This window comes from Globicephala melas, chromosome 8 (genome assembly GCF_963455315.2).
Source record: "Globicephala melas chromosome 8, mGloMel1.2, whole genome shotgun sequence".
Classification (NCBI taxonomy): domain Eukaryota; kingdom Metazoa; phylum Chordata; class Mammalia; order Artiodactyla; family Delphinidae; genus Globicephala; species Globicephala melas.
This window is the reverse complement of record NC_083321.1, coordinates 86,180,553-86,197,327: the sequence shown is the minus strand read 5'-3', so window position 1 is coordinate 86,197,327 and position 16,775 is coordinate 86,180,553. Positions and strand designations below refer to the sequence as shown.

At 37.4% G+C, this 16,775-nt stretch overlaps 1 protein-coding gene across 2 annotated transcripts in view; it reads right to left on the bottom strand.

Annotated features, from left to right (window-relative positions):
* FDX1 (ferredoxin 1) overlaps nucleotides 1-16,775 on the bottom strand; it is a 34,280-nt gene that overhangs the window by 15,464 nt on the left and 2,041 nt on the right. For both annotated transcript variants that reach the window (XR_011377632.1, XM_030836555.2), the window contains exon 2: nucleotides 13,439-13,563. Coding sequence is in view for 1 of the 2 variants with exons in the window: in XM_030836555.2 (XP_030692415.1) it covers nucleotides 13,439-13,563 (125 nt within the window). In the remaining variant the exon portion in view is untranslated. The remainder of the gene's footprint in view (nucleotides 1-13,438; nucleotides 13,564-16,775) is intronic.

Sequence of the window (16,775 nt, the reverse complement as noted above, 5' to 3'; positions counted from 1 at the left end):
TAAAACTCTGAACTGAGGTGTTTTTTTTTTTTAAAAAAGACCGATACTAAGGTTTTGCACAAAAGCTTAGAAATTCCTGCCATAAAACTATTCCCAAAGAAAATTAGCTATCTGCAGACTATTGCTCCTTTCATGTAATTTGAGAGTTTTCCACCAGGAAAAGATTGTTTCGTTTGTGTGTGTAACCATACTAAGATAATTTGGAGATCTGTAATGATGCTGACAAGACAGACTGCCTAACCCCTTTCCCAAACAAAACTCCAAGGGATAGCTATGTGGAAATATTATATATTAAAAATATGAAACTATATAAAAATATAAAACCTAATTTTCTAGAGTAAACCTTGATCCACCAGAGCTGGAAATACAGTATGTTAATAAGGAGTCAATAAACATAATACAAATAGAGATTTATATGATCATTATCAGGGTCACCCAATTTGAATAATTTCCCTCCAAACAGACCCATGAAGGAAATACATAATATTTAAGAAAAAAACAAAGTCTGAGATAATAAACTAGGTAAATTTGATCAGAGAGGTGTAACTGCCCCCTAGTGACAGAATACTATAATATACTCTGAAAACTTAAAGATCATCTAAAAAATCTACATTAACTTAAAAGTTGGAAAGGAATGTTCATAAATTTATTGCTTCCAAAATTTACAATTGTCCCTTTTTACTCACTTGTCCATTCACTACTTCACTTCATATATAAATAAAACAAGGATGATTTTATACTTCATCACAGTCTCTTAGGAGAAAAATGTACAAGTAAACAAATATACAATTAACAGGTTGTGATAAATGCCATGAAAAAAATGAACAGGATGCTGCGATGGAGAATAACAGGTTCAGGGTAATGAAAGAACATTTTGGACTGGGTGGTTGGGCAAAGACCCACTAAGGAAGTATTACAATATAAGATAAACTGAGACCAGCAAACACATACAGGATATTCAGGGTGGAGTGAGAGGGAAGTGTCCCAGGCAGAAGAAAATGCAAAGCATGAACAAAGTCTCCAAGCTAGAAATTCTGGGTGAGTTCAGCTCTTGATAAAAGGCCAGTGTGGCCAAACTGAGAGAAAGAACAATGAGAAATGGGGAAGAGGAAGAAAGGCAGATGGGGCCATTAATGCAAAACCTTTTAGGCTAGGGTAAGGAATGTGGATTTTAACCTAAATGAAAAGTTATTCATGGCTTTAAATCAAGGAACCTGTCTGATGTGCATTATGATGAATCACCCTAGCTGCTGGGCTCAAGAGCAGAAGCAGAGTAGTGCAGTTCCTGGAACATAGTAACTAGCCAGCCCCAAGTAGTGACTGCAGGGATGGTGAACACAGGACACATTGGAGACATACATGGAGCACATCTGACAGGAGCTGCTGGTGGACTGAAGGTAGAGGATAGGGAAGAAGAAAGAATAAAAGACGCTCTCCAGTTTCAGGCTGGAGCACCTGAGTGATGCTCGCTACTGGCAGAAAAGATTCTCAGAAAGATAAGTTTCAGTGGGGGGGAAAGAATCAAAATCTGTTTAAACATGTTGACTTGTTTAAATGCCTGTGCAATTTCCAAGAAAAGACATAAAGTAGGAAGTTGAATCTATAAGTCCAGGGCTCAGAGGAATGGTTGAGCTAACAATGTAAACTTAAGAGTCTATGAGCATCTGCACACCAGTCAGAATGGCCATCATCAAAAATACTACAAACAATAAATGCTGAAGAGGGTGTGGAGAAAAGGGAACCCTCTTGCACTGTTGGTGGGAATGTAAATTGATAAAGCCACTACAGAGAACAGTATGGACGTTCCTTAAAAAACTAAAAAGAGAACTACCATACGACCAAGCAATCCCACTACTGGGCATATACCCTGAGAAAACCATAATTCAAAAAGAGTCATGTACCAAAATGTTCACTGCAGCTCTATTTACAATAGCCAGGATATGGAAGCTACCTAAGTGTCCATCAACAGATGAATGAATAAAGATGTGGCACATACATAGAATGGAATATTACTCAGCCATAAAAAGAAACGAAACTGAAGTATTCGTAGTGAGGTGGATGGACCTAGAGACTGTTGTACAGAGTGAAGTAAGTCAGAAAGAGAAAAACAAATACCGTATGCTAACATATATATGGAATCTAAAAAAAAAAAAAATTGTCATGAAGAACCTAGGGGCAAGATGGGAATAAAGTTGCAGACCTACTACAGAATGGACTTGAGGATACGGGCAGGGGGAAGGGTAAGCTGGGACAAAGTGAGAGAGTGGCATGGACATATGTACACTACTAAACGTAAAACAGCTAGCTAGCGGGAAGCAGCTGCATAGCACAGGGAGATCAGCTCGGTGCTTTGTGACCACCTAGAGGGGTGGGATAGGGAGGGTGGGAGGGAAGGAGATGCAAGAGGGAAGAGATATGGGGACATATGTATATGTATAACTGATTCACTTTGTTATAAAGCAGAAACTAACACACCATTGTAAGGCAATTATATGCCAAAACAGATGTTAAATAAAGTAAATTTTATACAAAAAAAAAAGAGTCTATGAGCATCTGGATGGGATTTAAGGTCACAGAAGGGATAAGATCATCCAGGGAGAAACTGTACAGACACTCTGTACTTGGCCACCCTCGTCTGCATATGGTGTTCACCTATGAGCATGACTATAACAAAGGCAATATGTAAAGGGTGTCCTGTATTCAACTTTAGAAATGAATTAAATAGTTGCCCCTATAATGTTGTTATCACGACCTCTTCTTCATAAACATAATATTTCAGACTTCTTGACTGCATTTCTCTCATCTTTTTTCTAGAAAGTGGCTGAGTATTTTAACTCTATCTTTTGCGAACCTATTTTAGCTTATCTCAAATGTGTATTTACATGCCAAAATTTCTGGACACATTAGGATCCTTGATCTTTAAAGTTTCTCTTCTAAGTCTGTATAAATGAATGCAGAAATCTTATCAAACTACTGAAGACTGTATTGGCATTAAATTTTCTGTATTTCTGGGGCATCAGGGGAAAAAGATTCTGTTAGTGGTTATCTCTGTGTGATAAGACTATAGGGACAAGCAAGAAGAACTACAATCCTGCAGCCTATGGAACAGAAACCACATTCACAGAAAGATAGACAACATGAAAAGGCAGACAGCTATGTACCAGATGAAGGAAGAAGATAAAACCCCAGAAAAACAACTAACTGAAGTGGATAGGCAACCTTCCAGAAAAAGAATTCAGAATAATGAGAGTGAAGATGATCCAGGAACTCGGAAAAAGAATGGAGGCAAAGATCAAGAAGATGCAAGAAGTGTTAAACAAAGACCTAGAAGAATTAAAGAACAAACAAACAGAGATGAACAATACAATAAATGAAATGAAAACTACACTAGAAGGAATCAATAGCAGAATAACTGAGGCAGAAGAACAGATAAGTGACCTGGAAGACAGAACGGTGGAATTCACTGCTGCGGAACAGAATAAAGAAAAAAGAATGAAAAGAAATGAAGACAGCCTAAGAGACCTCTGGGACAACATGAAATGCAACAATATTCGCATTATAGGGGTCCCAGAAGGAGAAGAAAGAGAGAAAGGACATGAGAATATATTTGAACAGATTATAATTGAAAACTTCCCTAACATGGGAAAGGAAACAGCCACCCAACTCCAGGAAAGGCAGAGAGTCCCATACAGGATAAATGCAAGGAGAAACATGCCAAGACACACAATAATCCAATTGGCAAAAATTAAAGACAAAGAAAAATTATTGAAAGCAGCAAGGGAAAAATGACAAATAACATACAAGGGAACTCCCATGAGGTTAACAGCTGATGTCTCAGCAGAAACTCTACAAGCCAGAAGGGAGTGGCATGATATACTTAAACTGATGAAAGGGAAGAAACTACTACCAAGATTAAACTACCTGTCAAGGATCTCATTCAGATTTGATGGAGAAATCAAAAGCTTTACAGAAATCAAAAGCTTTCTCTTAGCAAAAGCTAAGAGAATTCAGCACCACCAAACCAGCTCTACAACATATGCTAAAGGAACTTCTCTAAGTGGGAAACACAAGAGAAGGACCTACAAAAACAAACCCAAAACAATTACGAAAATGGTAATAGGAACACACTTATCAATAACTGCCTTAAACGTGCATTGATTAAATGCTCCAACCAAAAGACACAGGCTCGTTGAATGGATACAAAAACAAGACCCATATATATGCTGTCTACAAGAGACCCACTTCAGACCTAGGGACACATACAGACTGAAAGTGAGGGGATGGAAAATATAGTCCATGCAAATGGAAATCAAAAGAAAGCTGGAGCAGCAATACTCATATCAGACAAAATAGACTTTAAAATAAAGAATGCTACAAGAGACAAGTAAGGACACTACATAATGATCAAGGGATCAATCCAAGAAGAAGATATAACAATTATAAATATATATGCACCCAACATAGGAGCACCTCAATACATAAGGCAACTGCTAACAGCTATAAAAAAGGAAATCGACAGTAACACAGTAATAGTGGGGGACTTTAACACCTCACTTATACCAATGGAAAGATCATCCAAACAGAAAATTAATAAGGAAACAGAAACTTTAAATGATACAATAGACCAGATAGATCTAATTGATATTTATAGGATGTTCCATCCAAAAACAGCAGATTACACTTGCTTCTCAAGTGCACACGAAACATTCTCCAGGATAGATCACATCGTGCGTCACAAATCTAGCCTCAGTAAATTTAAGGAAACTGAAATCAAAGCAAGCATCTTTTCTGACCACAACTCTATAAGATTAGAAATGAATTAAAGGGAAAAAAATGTAAAAAACACAAACACATGGAGGCTAAAAAATACGTTACTAAATAACCAAGAGATCACTGAAGAAATCAAAGAAAAATCAAAAAATACCTAGAGAAAAATGACAATGAAAACATGACTATTCAAAACCTATGGGATGCAGCAAAAGCAGTTCTAAGAGGGAAGTTTATAGCAATACAAGCCTACCTCAAGAAAAAAGAAAAATCTCAAATAAACAATCTACCCTTACACCTAAAGGAACTAGAGAAAGAAGAACAAACAAAACCCAAAGTTAGCAGAAGGAAAGAAATCATAAAGATCAAAGCAGAAATAAATGAAATAGAAACAAAGAAAACAATAGCAAAGATCAATAAAGCTAAAAGCTGATTCTTTGAGAAGATAAACAAAATCTGATAAACCATTAGCCAGACTCATCAAGAAAAAGAGGGAGAGGACTCAAATCAATAAAATTAGAAATGAAAAAGGAGAAGTTACAACAGACACCGCAGAAATACAAAGCATCCTAAGAGACTACTACAAGCAACTCTATGCCAATAAAACGGACAACCTGGAAGAAATGGACAAATTCTTAGAAGGGTATATACTTCCATGACTGAACCAGGAAGAAATAGAAAATATGAACAGACCAATCACAAGGAATGAAATTGAAACTGTGATTAAAAATCTTCCAAGAAACAAAAGCCCAGGGCCAGATGGCTTCACAGGTGATTTCTATCAAACATTTAGAGAAGAGCTAACACCCATCCTTCTCAAACTCTTCCAAAAAATTGCAGAGGAAGGAACACTCCCAAACTCATTCTATGAGGCCACCATCCCCCTGATCCCAAAACCAGACAAAGATACTACAAAAAAAGAAAATTACAGACCAATATCACTGATGAATATAGATGCAAAAATCCTCAAAATAGTAGCAAACCGATTCCAACAACACATTAATAGGATCATACACCATGATCAAGAGGGATTTATCCCAGGGATGCAAGGATTCTTTAATATATGCAAATCAATCAATGTGATACACCATATTAACAAATTGAAGAAGAAAAACCATATGATCATCTCAATAGATACAGAAAAAGCTTTTGACAAAATTCAACACCCATTATGATAAAAACTCTCCAGAAAGTGGGCATAGAGGGAACCTACCTCAAAATAATAAAGGCCATATATGACAAACTCACAGCAAACGTCATTCTCACTGGTGAAAAACTGAAAGCATTTCCTCTAAGATCAAGAACAAGACAAGGATATCCACTCTCACCACTATTATTCAACTTAATTTTGGAAGTCCTAGTCATGGCAATCAGAGAAGAAAAAGAAATAAAAGGAATACAAATTGGAAAAGAAGAAGTAAAACTGTCACTGTTTGCAGATGACATGATACTATACATAGAGAATCTTAAAGATGCCACCAGAAAACTACTAGAGCTAATCAATGAATTTGGTAAAGTTGCAGGATACAAAATTAATGCACAGAAATCTCTTGCATTTCTATACACTAATGATGAAAAATCTGAAAGAGAAATTAAGGAGACACTCCCATTTACTACTGTAACAAAAAGAATAAAATACCTAGGAATAAACCTACCTAGGGAGACAAAAGACCTGTATACAGAAAACTATAAGACACTGATGAAAGAAATTAAAGATGATACAAACAGATGGAGAGATATACCATATTCTTGGATTGGAAGAATCAGTACTGTGAAAATGACTACACTACCCAAAGCAATCTACAGATTCAATGCAATCCCTATCAAATTACCAATGGTATTTTTTACAGAACTAGAACAAAAAACCTTAAAATCTGTATGGAGGCACAAAAGACCCGAGTAGCCAAAGCAGTCTTGAGGGGAAAAAATCGGAGCTGGAGGAATCAGACTCCCTGACTTCAGACTATACTACAAAGCTACAGTAATCAAGACAATATGGTACTGGTATGAAAATAGAAATACAGATCAATGGAACAGGATGGAAAGCCCAGAGATAAACCCACGCACATATGGTCACCTTATCTTTAATAAAGGAGGCAGGAATGTACAGTGGAGAAAGGACAACCTCTTCAATAAGTGGTGCTGGGAAAACTGGACAGGTACATGTAAAAGTATGAGATTAGATCACTCCCTAATACCATACACAAAAATAAGCTCAAAATGGATTAAAGACCTAAATGTAAGGCCAGAAACTATCAAACTCTTAGAGGAAAACATAGGAAGAACACTCTCTGACATAAATCACAGCAAGATCTTTTTTGATCCACCTCCTAGAGTAATGGAAATAAAACTAAAAATAAACAAAAATGGACCTAATGAAACTTAAAAGTTTTGCAAAGCAAAGGAAACTACAAACAAGAGGAAAATACAACCTCAGAATGAGCGAAAATATTTGCAAATGTTTCAACGGACAAAGGATTCATCTCCAAAATATATAAACAGCTCATGCAGCTCAATATTAAAAAAACAAACAACCCAATCAAAAAATGGGCAGAAGACCTAAACAGACATTTCTCCAAAGAAGACATACAGATCGCCAAGAAGCACATGAATAGCTGCTCAACATCACAAATTATTAGAGAAAAGCAAATCAAAACTACAATGAGGTATCACCTCACACCAGTTAGAATGGGCATCATCAGAAAATCTACAAACAACAAATGCTGGAGAGGGTGTGGAGAAAAGGGAACCCTCTTGCACTGTTGGTGGGAATGTAAATTGATACAGCCACTATGGAGAACAGTATGGAGGTTCCTTAAAAAACTAAAAATAGAATTACCATATGACCCAGCAATCCCACTACTGGGTCTATATACAGAGAAAACCATAATTCAAAAAGACACATGCACCCCAGTGTTCACTGCAGCACTATTTACAATAGCCAGGTCATGGAAACAACCTAAATGCCCATCGAGAGATGAATGGATAAAGAAGATGTGTTACATATATACAATGGAATATTACTCGGCCATAAAAAGGAAGGAAATTGGGTCATTTGTAGAGATGTGGATGAATCTAGACACTGTCATACAGAGTGAAGTCAGAAAGAGAAAAATATTGTATATTAATGCCTATATTTGTAACCTAGAAAAATGGTACAGATGAACCGGTTTGCAGGGCAGAAATTGAGACACAGATGTAGAGAACAAACGTATGGACACCAAAGGGGGAAAGCGGTAGGGGATGGGTGTGATGGTGTGATGAATTGGGAGACTGGGATTGACATATATACACTATTATGTATAAAATGGATAACTAATAAGAACCTGCTGTATAAAAAGATAAATAAAATAAAATTCTAAAATTCAAGAAAAAAAAATCTCCCCCCCAAAAGAAAAGTAAAAACTATAGGAAGTTCTGATTTTTTTAACGTACTTCTTAAATTTGTTATAATGAACAATGAGCCTGTAGTAATAACTATGTTAACAAAAATAGCTAACATCTATTTAGCCTTGCTTAGATAAACTCACTGGATCTTTACAGGAACCTTACGAGGTAGATACTAACATTATTCCCATTTTACCCTAAAGGAGACGAGTTATGAAGGGGTTAGAGACCTAACCCAAGGTCACAAAGCTGGCAAAGTGACAGAGCTGGGGAACAAATCAAGGCAGGAAGACTCCATTCTTAATCATTCTAACCAATGGCTTCCAAAAAGAATGTTTTAATTTTGAGTTCTATTTTACATCACAACCTAGTATACATATACTTTGTAAAATAGCTAAACAATCATTTCATGGAATAATACAAAAGATGGTGTGTTTTTACATGTTCTTTTTAATTACTTTAAATTCTAGTTGAAAGCTATTAAGTTGATTATATGACCCACAAATGGTTACAACCTGCAGTTTGAAAAACAGTGTACTACAATATATACCTTTTAAAAATTAAAGAAAAATACTTTTTAAAAATTTTAAAGATACTTTCAAGTATTAAGGTCAAAATACTTATACTTTTATTTCAAAGTAATGGAAAGCAACTTATGGAAATTATCTACTATAAATAAAGTAATGTAAAATACTTTATGTAGCTACTGAACGTAGCTTCATGTAAAAAAGAAGTTAAAAGCCTTTCAAATAAATGTTTAAAATTAATTTTCTTTTTTTTTTTTTTTGCACATTTAAAGAGCCTTTCCTAACAGCTGAAAATAATACCTCATCTGAAAAACAGGCAAACAGTTTGAGCAAACAATTTATAAAACAAGCTTTACTAAGTAATTCCATCTCCAGGAATTTAATGCAAGAAAATTACAGAACATAAACACAGAAAGGTATTTCTGGGGATGTTCACCTTAAGGTTATTTACAATAGTTGAAAACTGGAAGCCACCTAAATGTCCAAAGAAAGAGATGGATTAAATACACCATGGCACTTAAAGTCTCCCCTCTGCCTCCCTCCTATCAACAGGTAATCACTGATATTTGTTTTTAAGACTCCTTTCAGAGATTTTTTTTCTTTTTTAAACACAGCCATATAGTATCCCCTAGTAGGACTACATAGATCAGTCCTCTATTGATGGGCATTTGCTTCTTTCAAATCTTTCGCTGTTACAAACATCTTTGAAGTAAACAGCCTAGTAGACATGTCCTTTCCTAAAGCTGAGATGGAATCTGTGGAGAAATTTACAGAAAGAGATTTACCGGTTCACAGCCTCCACATTAGCCTTCCCAGAGCAGAAGAGATCAGCTTTCTCAAGGGCAGGAACAAAGTTCACTATTTCTTTTACATACCCTTATACAGAGTGGTAACAGGGTCCACATACACAGATGTGCAAAGGCCCAAGAATATCTCCACATACTTTCCTTAAGCTCTCTGAACTTTTATAACAGCTGATTTAACATCTTTGTCTAGTAAGTCTAATACCTAGGCCTCCTTGGGGACAGTCTCTATTGACTGCTTTTTTTTTTTTTTTTCTGAGTATGGACCATACTTTCCTGTTTCTTTGGGTGTCTTGAATTTTTTTATTGCCAAGTGGACATTCTAAGTAATATAATATGGTAACTCTGGAATTCAGATCACCACTGTCTCCCCTGGGTTTGTTGTTGCTGCTATTTGTTTCTCCAGTGACTTTCCCAGACTAACTCTGAGGTCTGTATTCCCTGTAGCACGTGACCACCAATGTCTCCACTCAGTGAGCTTAGTGGTCAGCTAGATGACTGGATGGAGGTTTCCTTCAGTGCTCTGAACCAATATGGCTTCTACCCTTTGCTGAGGAGCTCAGTGCGTGATTAGGCGCACCTTCAGCGTTCAAGCAGTCTACATGTCTGTCTTGGCCTTCACCTGCATGGGACCTCAAAGTCAGCCAGAGATGAGAGACTGGGGCCCTGTCGGGTCTTTCCTGGGCACAAACACAGTCCTGCATTTGTGTGTGGCCTTCTAGATCCCTGAAGCATTTCAAAGCCCACTACAGACATCTCGTTCCCCAGATCTTCCTTTTAGATTTTTGGCCAAGCTCTTGTTTGCTCCAAGTGGCATCACAGCCTCAGGCAGCACAGTGTTCAACGACTGCAGGTAATTATTTTAGATGGAAGTCCTAGGGACAGAGACTCCCCACAGAGCAATCTCTGAGGCAGGTCAAATAAGAACTCCCTGGAACGGAGCTTTTCTGAGAAGCTGCAAGACAAGTGACAACGTTCTGGAGATGGAACCTTCTGAGGAACTCAAACCAGTTTGCCCCTCCAGTGGCCACAAGGTTGCTGGTTTTTAAGGCTACTGTTGAACTGGGGAGAGGAGAAGGCGAATAGGGCAAGTTAAAATGCCACAAATCCTACTGTTCTTACCAACGTAGCCACTATGCTAAGCACTTCACTTCTAATACCCTATTTAATCTTTAACAACCCTATGAGGTTAGAACTATTACAATCCTATTTTACAGAAGAGGAAACTGAGGCATACAGACGTAAAGTAGCTTGCTCCAGGTCTCATGGCTAGTAAGTGACAATGTTGGTTTATGAACCACAATTTGTCTAATTCCAGAGTCTATTCTCAATTACTGTGCAATGTACTACTTTTCATTTGTGAGAGAATAATTCAGAGAAACACAGCTTAGTCAAAAGTGTTGCTGAATATGAACTCATGAGGGAGATCAATTATATATAAATTTTATAGAATATATATATAAATTATCAATGGGTTCTTTTCCATACATTAGCTGTTCTTAACCATGGTATGGATCTGAACCACGTGGAGCTTTTTAAAAGGATACCTGCACAACTTCCCTTTCTCCCTTACCATCAAGGACGTAACACTTTTTAAAGTTCTGCAGAATTCTGAAACTCAGTCCTAGCCAAGAACCACTGCATTAGAGTAAAAAATTCCTTAAAACTAGAACTATATCAACTATTTCATCACCTAATTTCTGTAACAAGTGTTCACAAAGGAAAGATGCTTCTTAGAGAAAAAGGCATAAAGGAAAAAGCAGAGGTTTAGGAGTTAGAGAGACTTAGGTTTGAATCTTAGCCTTCTCACTTGCTACCTGTATGACCCAGGGAACATTAATTTCTCTGAACTTTAGTTTCTTCATCTATAAAGTGGAAGTTAAAAAAAAAATCTACCTCTTAGAGTTATTACAATAATAGATAACATATGCTGGGATGTAGTATGCACTCAAATGGTAGTTGTTACAGTTATCCCTGAAACTGACATTAGATTGAGAAATTCAGCAAATATTACTGACTGCCAACTCTGGTTACCTGAGTGATAACAGTCTTCCAAAAGTACAAACTCTAATAAAGGAAAGAGATATTCCCTCTAAAAAGGAAAACTGAGATGAATATTAACATAGAGAAGTATATTTAATATATCATGGGAAAATGGAGGAGGAGAAATAATTCTGATCTGAAAAGTGTTCTTAAAAGTGCAATGTGGGGCTTCCCTGGTGGCACAGTGGTTGAGAGTCCGCCTGCCGATGCAGGGGACGCGGGTTCGTGCCCCGGTCCGGGAAGATCCCACATGCCGCAGAGCGGCTGAGCCCGTGAGCCATGGCCGCTGAGCCTGCGCGTCCGGAGCCTGTGCTCTGCAACGGGAGAGGCCACAGCAGTGAGAGGCCCGCGTACCGCAAAAAAAAAAAAAAAAAAATGCAATGTGAACAGTGCCTTGAAAGAAGAATAGTCAGATATGCTCCCTGGACCTGATTGCAGACCAATGGTTCTCAAACTTAAACATGCAACCGAATCACATGGAGGGCTTGTTAAAACACACATTTCTGGGCCACACCCCAGACTTTCTGAATCAGTAGATCTGGAGTGGGGCCTGAGAATGTGCATTTCCCAAGTGACACTGATGGAACCCTCTTAAAGAACCACCATTCTAGATAGAGAGAATGCTCGAGCAAAACTGACAAGTGATATACAGGGTATCCCTGAGCTCTAAGATGTCAGCTTCCAGGACATGGGCTTTGTGTGAGTGGTTAAGGAATATGGTCAAAAGCCTAGAAATGAAAACTTTCTAAACAAAACACTTCCTTCTCTAGTAAGAGGTAGATTAAGTACCCTTTCTAGGAAGGTGAGATGACATTCAAGACTACGTATGGTGATGAATGCTAACTAGACTTACTATTCAGGTGATCACTTCACAGTGTATACAAATATCAAACCATTATGTTGTATACCTGGAACTAACATATCAATTATATCTCAATAAAAATAAAATAAAATAAGAAAGTAGTAAGTAAAATAAAACTCACTTAAAATAAAAAGAATGCATAAGCTCAATGTAATTAAGAAAACACCAGTCTGGGAATTCCCTGGCAGTCCAGTGGTTAGGACTCGATGCTTTCACTGTCAAGGGCCCAGGTTCAATCTCCGGTTGGGAACTAAGATGCCATAAGCCACATGGTGCAGACATACATAAATAAATAAATAAAATAATTTTTAAAAAATTAAATTAAAAAGAAAAAGAAAGCACCAGTCAAACCCAAATTGAGGAACATTTTACAAAATACTTACCAGTACTTTTCAAAAGTATCAAGGTCATGAAAAACAAGACTGAGGAAATGTCAGACTGAAGGAGACTAAGGAGATATGATAACTAAATGCAATGTGGGATCCTGGATTGAATCCCAAAACAGAGATATTAGTGGAAAAGCTAGCAAAATTCTATAAATCTGTAGTTTTTTAGTTATTGAACCAATGTTAATTTCTGTGTTTTGATTATTGTATTATGGTTATATAAATTGTTAACAGTAGGGGAAGCTGAGTGAAGATTATACAGAAACTCTCTGTACTATTTTTGCAACTTTTCTAATAAGTCAAAGATTATTTCAAACTAAAAAGTTTAAAAAAAGACTAAGTTAAAATGATTTAACTACCCACTGATATGACATTTATTATCTCAACCTGGTATCTTTCAATTCCACTTCCTACTCCCAGCTTTGCATTGCACACATAATCAATAAGGTAATGAAGCAACAGACTTTGGGGCATATAGCTAATTAATGTTCAAAGAAGAGAAACACAGTGTCACTTATTCTTTATAGGTGAGAATATAACACTAACACATCCTGAATTTTAATATTTCACTTAGCATACTCTAGTTAAAATTCTTCGAAAAAACAAAGCTGAAACCTATTCAATAGTTTCACTTATAAATTTTAAAGTATGTTCCATACTCACCAAAACCATCAATATCAAGATTATTTTCAACCACAATATCTAGTAGAGTGTCACCAACTTTTCCTTTGCTTGTTAATGTTTCACCATCACGGTTTATAAAGTGGACTGTTATTTTATCTTCTGAGCTGGAAAAGGAAGCAGTCCTTTATTATTTTTAATAATTTCAAAAGATACTTTAAAATAATTGTTCTAAGAACCTGTAACGTCAAAAAATAGGTTGTGTGTGTGCCTGTGTGCATGCAAATATCCTCCTTTACGGTATTTTCTTTCCCAAGTTTATTTGGGAAGGAGACACCACAAATCACAGGCATATCTATCTACCCACCTACCAGGAGGGAAGCTCTGCCACCTTAAAGGAAATAGCAAGTACATCACTATCAAGGCCACCTGCAGTATGTGTCTCCCCAGTGCTCACTCTCAGGTCACAGTTACATGAAATGCTTAGCAATCATTGTCACTCGTGAAGTCTGCTTTGCTCTCACATAGCTCTCTGAAAAACAATGTCTCTATGAATGTGTCCCTAAAAGACTAGGTGACGGTTGTGGAGAGCTTTAAAAACAAATCATTCTGCTATTGATAAGGCAATTGTTATGCAAGTGTCCGATAAGTACGGTCACTGAGAGCCAGCAGTTTGATAGTTTTCTGAGTATTTGAACATCTCATTTTGGTCCATATAGTGTACTCGAAAAACAAAGGGACTAGAAAAAGGGTTTTCTTTGCTTGAATATGTCAGAAAATAAATATAATATCTCCTTACATGTTTCATTACTATAGGATATCTATCAGCTAGTTATCAGTTAGCTAACTAACTTAAATTTCTTACCCTTCTCACAAACATCAGTCCAAACTTTGGGAAAAGAAATCATATTACTATTGGGCTTCCCGGGTGGCGCAGTGGTTGAGAGTCCGCCTGCCGATGCAGGGGACACGGGTTCGTGCCCGGGTCTGGGAAGATCCCACGTGCCGCGGCGTGGCTGGGCCCTTGAGCCGTGGCCGCTGAGCACTGCGAGTGCGGAGCCTGTGCTCCGCAACGGGAGAGGCCACAACAGTGAGAGGCCCGTGTACCGCAAAAAAAAAAAAAAAAAAAGAAATCATATTATCAACTAAATACTTATCCTCCACTACTGGTTATTTAAATTTTTACCTCACAATTGAAAAGATGTACTTCAGCTTAAACGAATTAGTTGTAATTTTCACTACTGCCAATAGATGGTAATAGTCCATCAAAGAAAACGTTGCTTAGTTTAAGTAAAACCTAGAACTACATAATTTCAGAGCTATAAATATCTTGCAAATTACCAAGTCCATCATCTCATTTCCCAAACAAGGCAGCTGAGGCCTTATCAGATAATGTCGTCCTTGATAACTCAATGCTGAAAAATGAGGATCCTAGTAATTAAAAATTTTGATCAGAATTGTGTGTGTGTGTGTGTGTGTGTGTGTGTGTGTGTGTGTGTATGTGTGTGTGTGAGAGAGAGAGAGAGAGAGAGAGAGAATGTCCCTTAAATGGGCATGTGCTCTCTGACTTCTTTTCGTAGCAACAAATGCTTTAAAGCAAGTATTCCCAAACATTCGTGATTTTCAACTAGGCAACTGCTATTTTTTCGAAGAAAAATGACTAGGAATGAAGACACTCTGGAGGCAGGGAGACCACGCTGGAGGTCATAAACAAAGTAGGGACGTAGGAGACACTGATTTGAGAGATACTGAGAGATATTCAGGAGGCAGAATTAAAAACTTTTGGAGAGGGAAGAAATAATGTTGAAATTTCTAGCTCGGACAATGAGGGAGTACAGTTTAACTTAAGTTTAACTTAGGAGGAGAAGGAGCTTTGGGGAAGATTGGAAATGAGTTCAACTTTAAACCTGTTTGATTTAATAATAAACAGATGCAAATGTCCAGAAGCCTGATGGAAATATGGGTCTGAGCCCTGCAGAAGCCTAGAGATTTGACATCAAAAAATGCCTGGTAGCCTAAGGTACAAGAAGTGCAGCAGAAAGAATTCCATCATTTATACACACTACTGAAGGCCGGAGGTTTGGGCACTGCTGCTCTTCTGCAGCACTCTAGAGATGAGCTACAGCCAAGAAATTGCAACTCTGACATCAGACTCCTCTTCTGTAAAATCAGGGTAACATTTATCTCATAGTTTGGACAACATACGCAAAATTCCTAACATACTGTAGAGCTCAACAAACACTGATTGATAACTTTTATTTAAAAGTCCTTTTGTTGTTAAGGAGCCTGAACTGCTGCTACATATTAAAAAAGGTGTACAGCCCCAGAAAAAAACTGCAGAGTAAGAGTAATAACAGGTTTATCAAAGAACAGGAGAAGAAGCAGAAATGAGAGAGAAAAAGTAATCTTGCAGCTGAGAAAGTATGGAATATAAGATGTAAGAGTCAAAAAAGGTAGATTCTAGCCCTGGTTCTGACATATGTATACTCATTAGGTGACCATGGGTAAAATGGCAATAACAGTGACTTCACCCAGCTGCTGAGAGAATTAAAGGAGAGAAAGTTTGTGGAAATATTTTGTTCCTTAAAGCATTATACACATGCACTTTATCCAGGTAACTTTATCCATTCACTATTAACAAGTGGTATTTGTGGGGTTTCTATAGTTTTCTTCCCCAATTCTAAGAACTAGCTAAAAGCTTCTAGCTGTTTCCAAAAAGGATAAGATTTCATGCACTGGGAAATAATTAGGATCCTTCTAAATCCTCTATCATCAATGAGTTAGCCAGCACCACAAACAACTATTTTCTTCACTTGTTTACCCTTTATGCACCGCCATTTATTCTGCTCAACTACAGCAGATATTTTGACAAAGCTCTCCAGGGGCTGCTGCGGTAAAGCTCTTAACAGACTTCTAATAGGGAGAGGAGTTATGGCTGCTGATGCCCACCCTTTCACTATGTGGGGTAGCCTGGGGTAGTTGGTCCAAGAAAAGGGCCCCGTCTAGGGCTCCCCACTTCCATAGCCACCTTAACTCTTCCAAATGACCCTATGGGCTAAAGAATTATCAACTCTAATGGTGCTCAAAAAACAAACAAAAACTATGTGAGTTCTAGTCCTAGTTTTGCATGCTACTTAATATAAATTTTTATTCTCGTTTATCTACCTCACCTATCTCAGGATTTTCTTAAGAGTCAAGGGAAATAATACATGTGAAAGCCCTTTACAACCTAAATCACTACAAAATATAAAGTACTATATCAGGGTATTTTGGAGTAAAAGGAGTTTTTCGACTCTCAATTACTGAAAGCTTATCTAAGTGTTAAACTTCAAAGTCAGAACTACAGCTTCTAGACTGTTCTGTCCAAACTTTGTGCAAT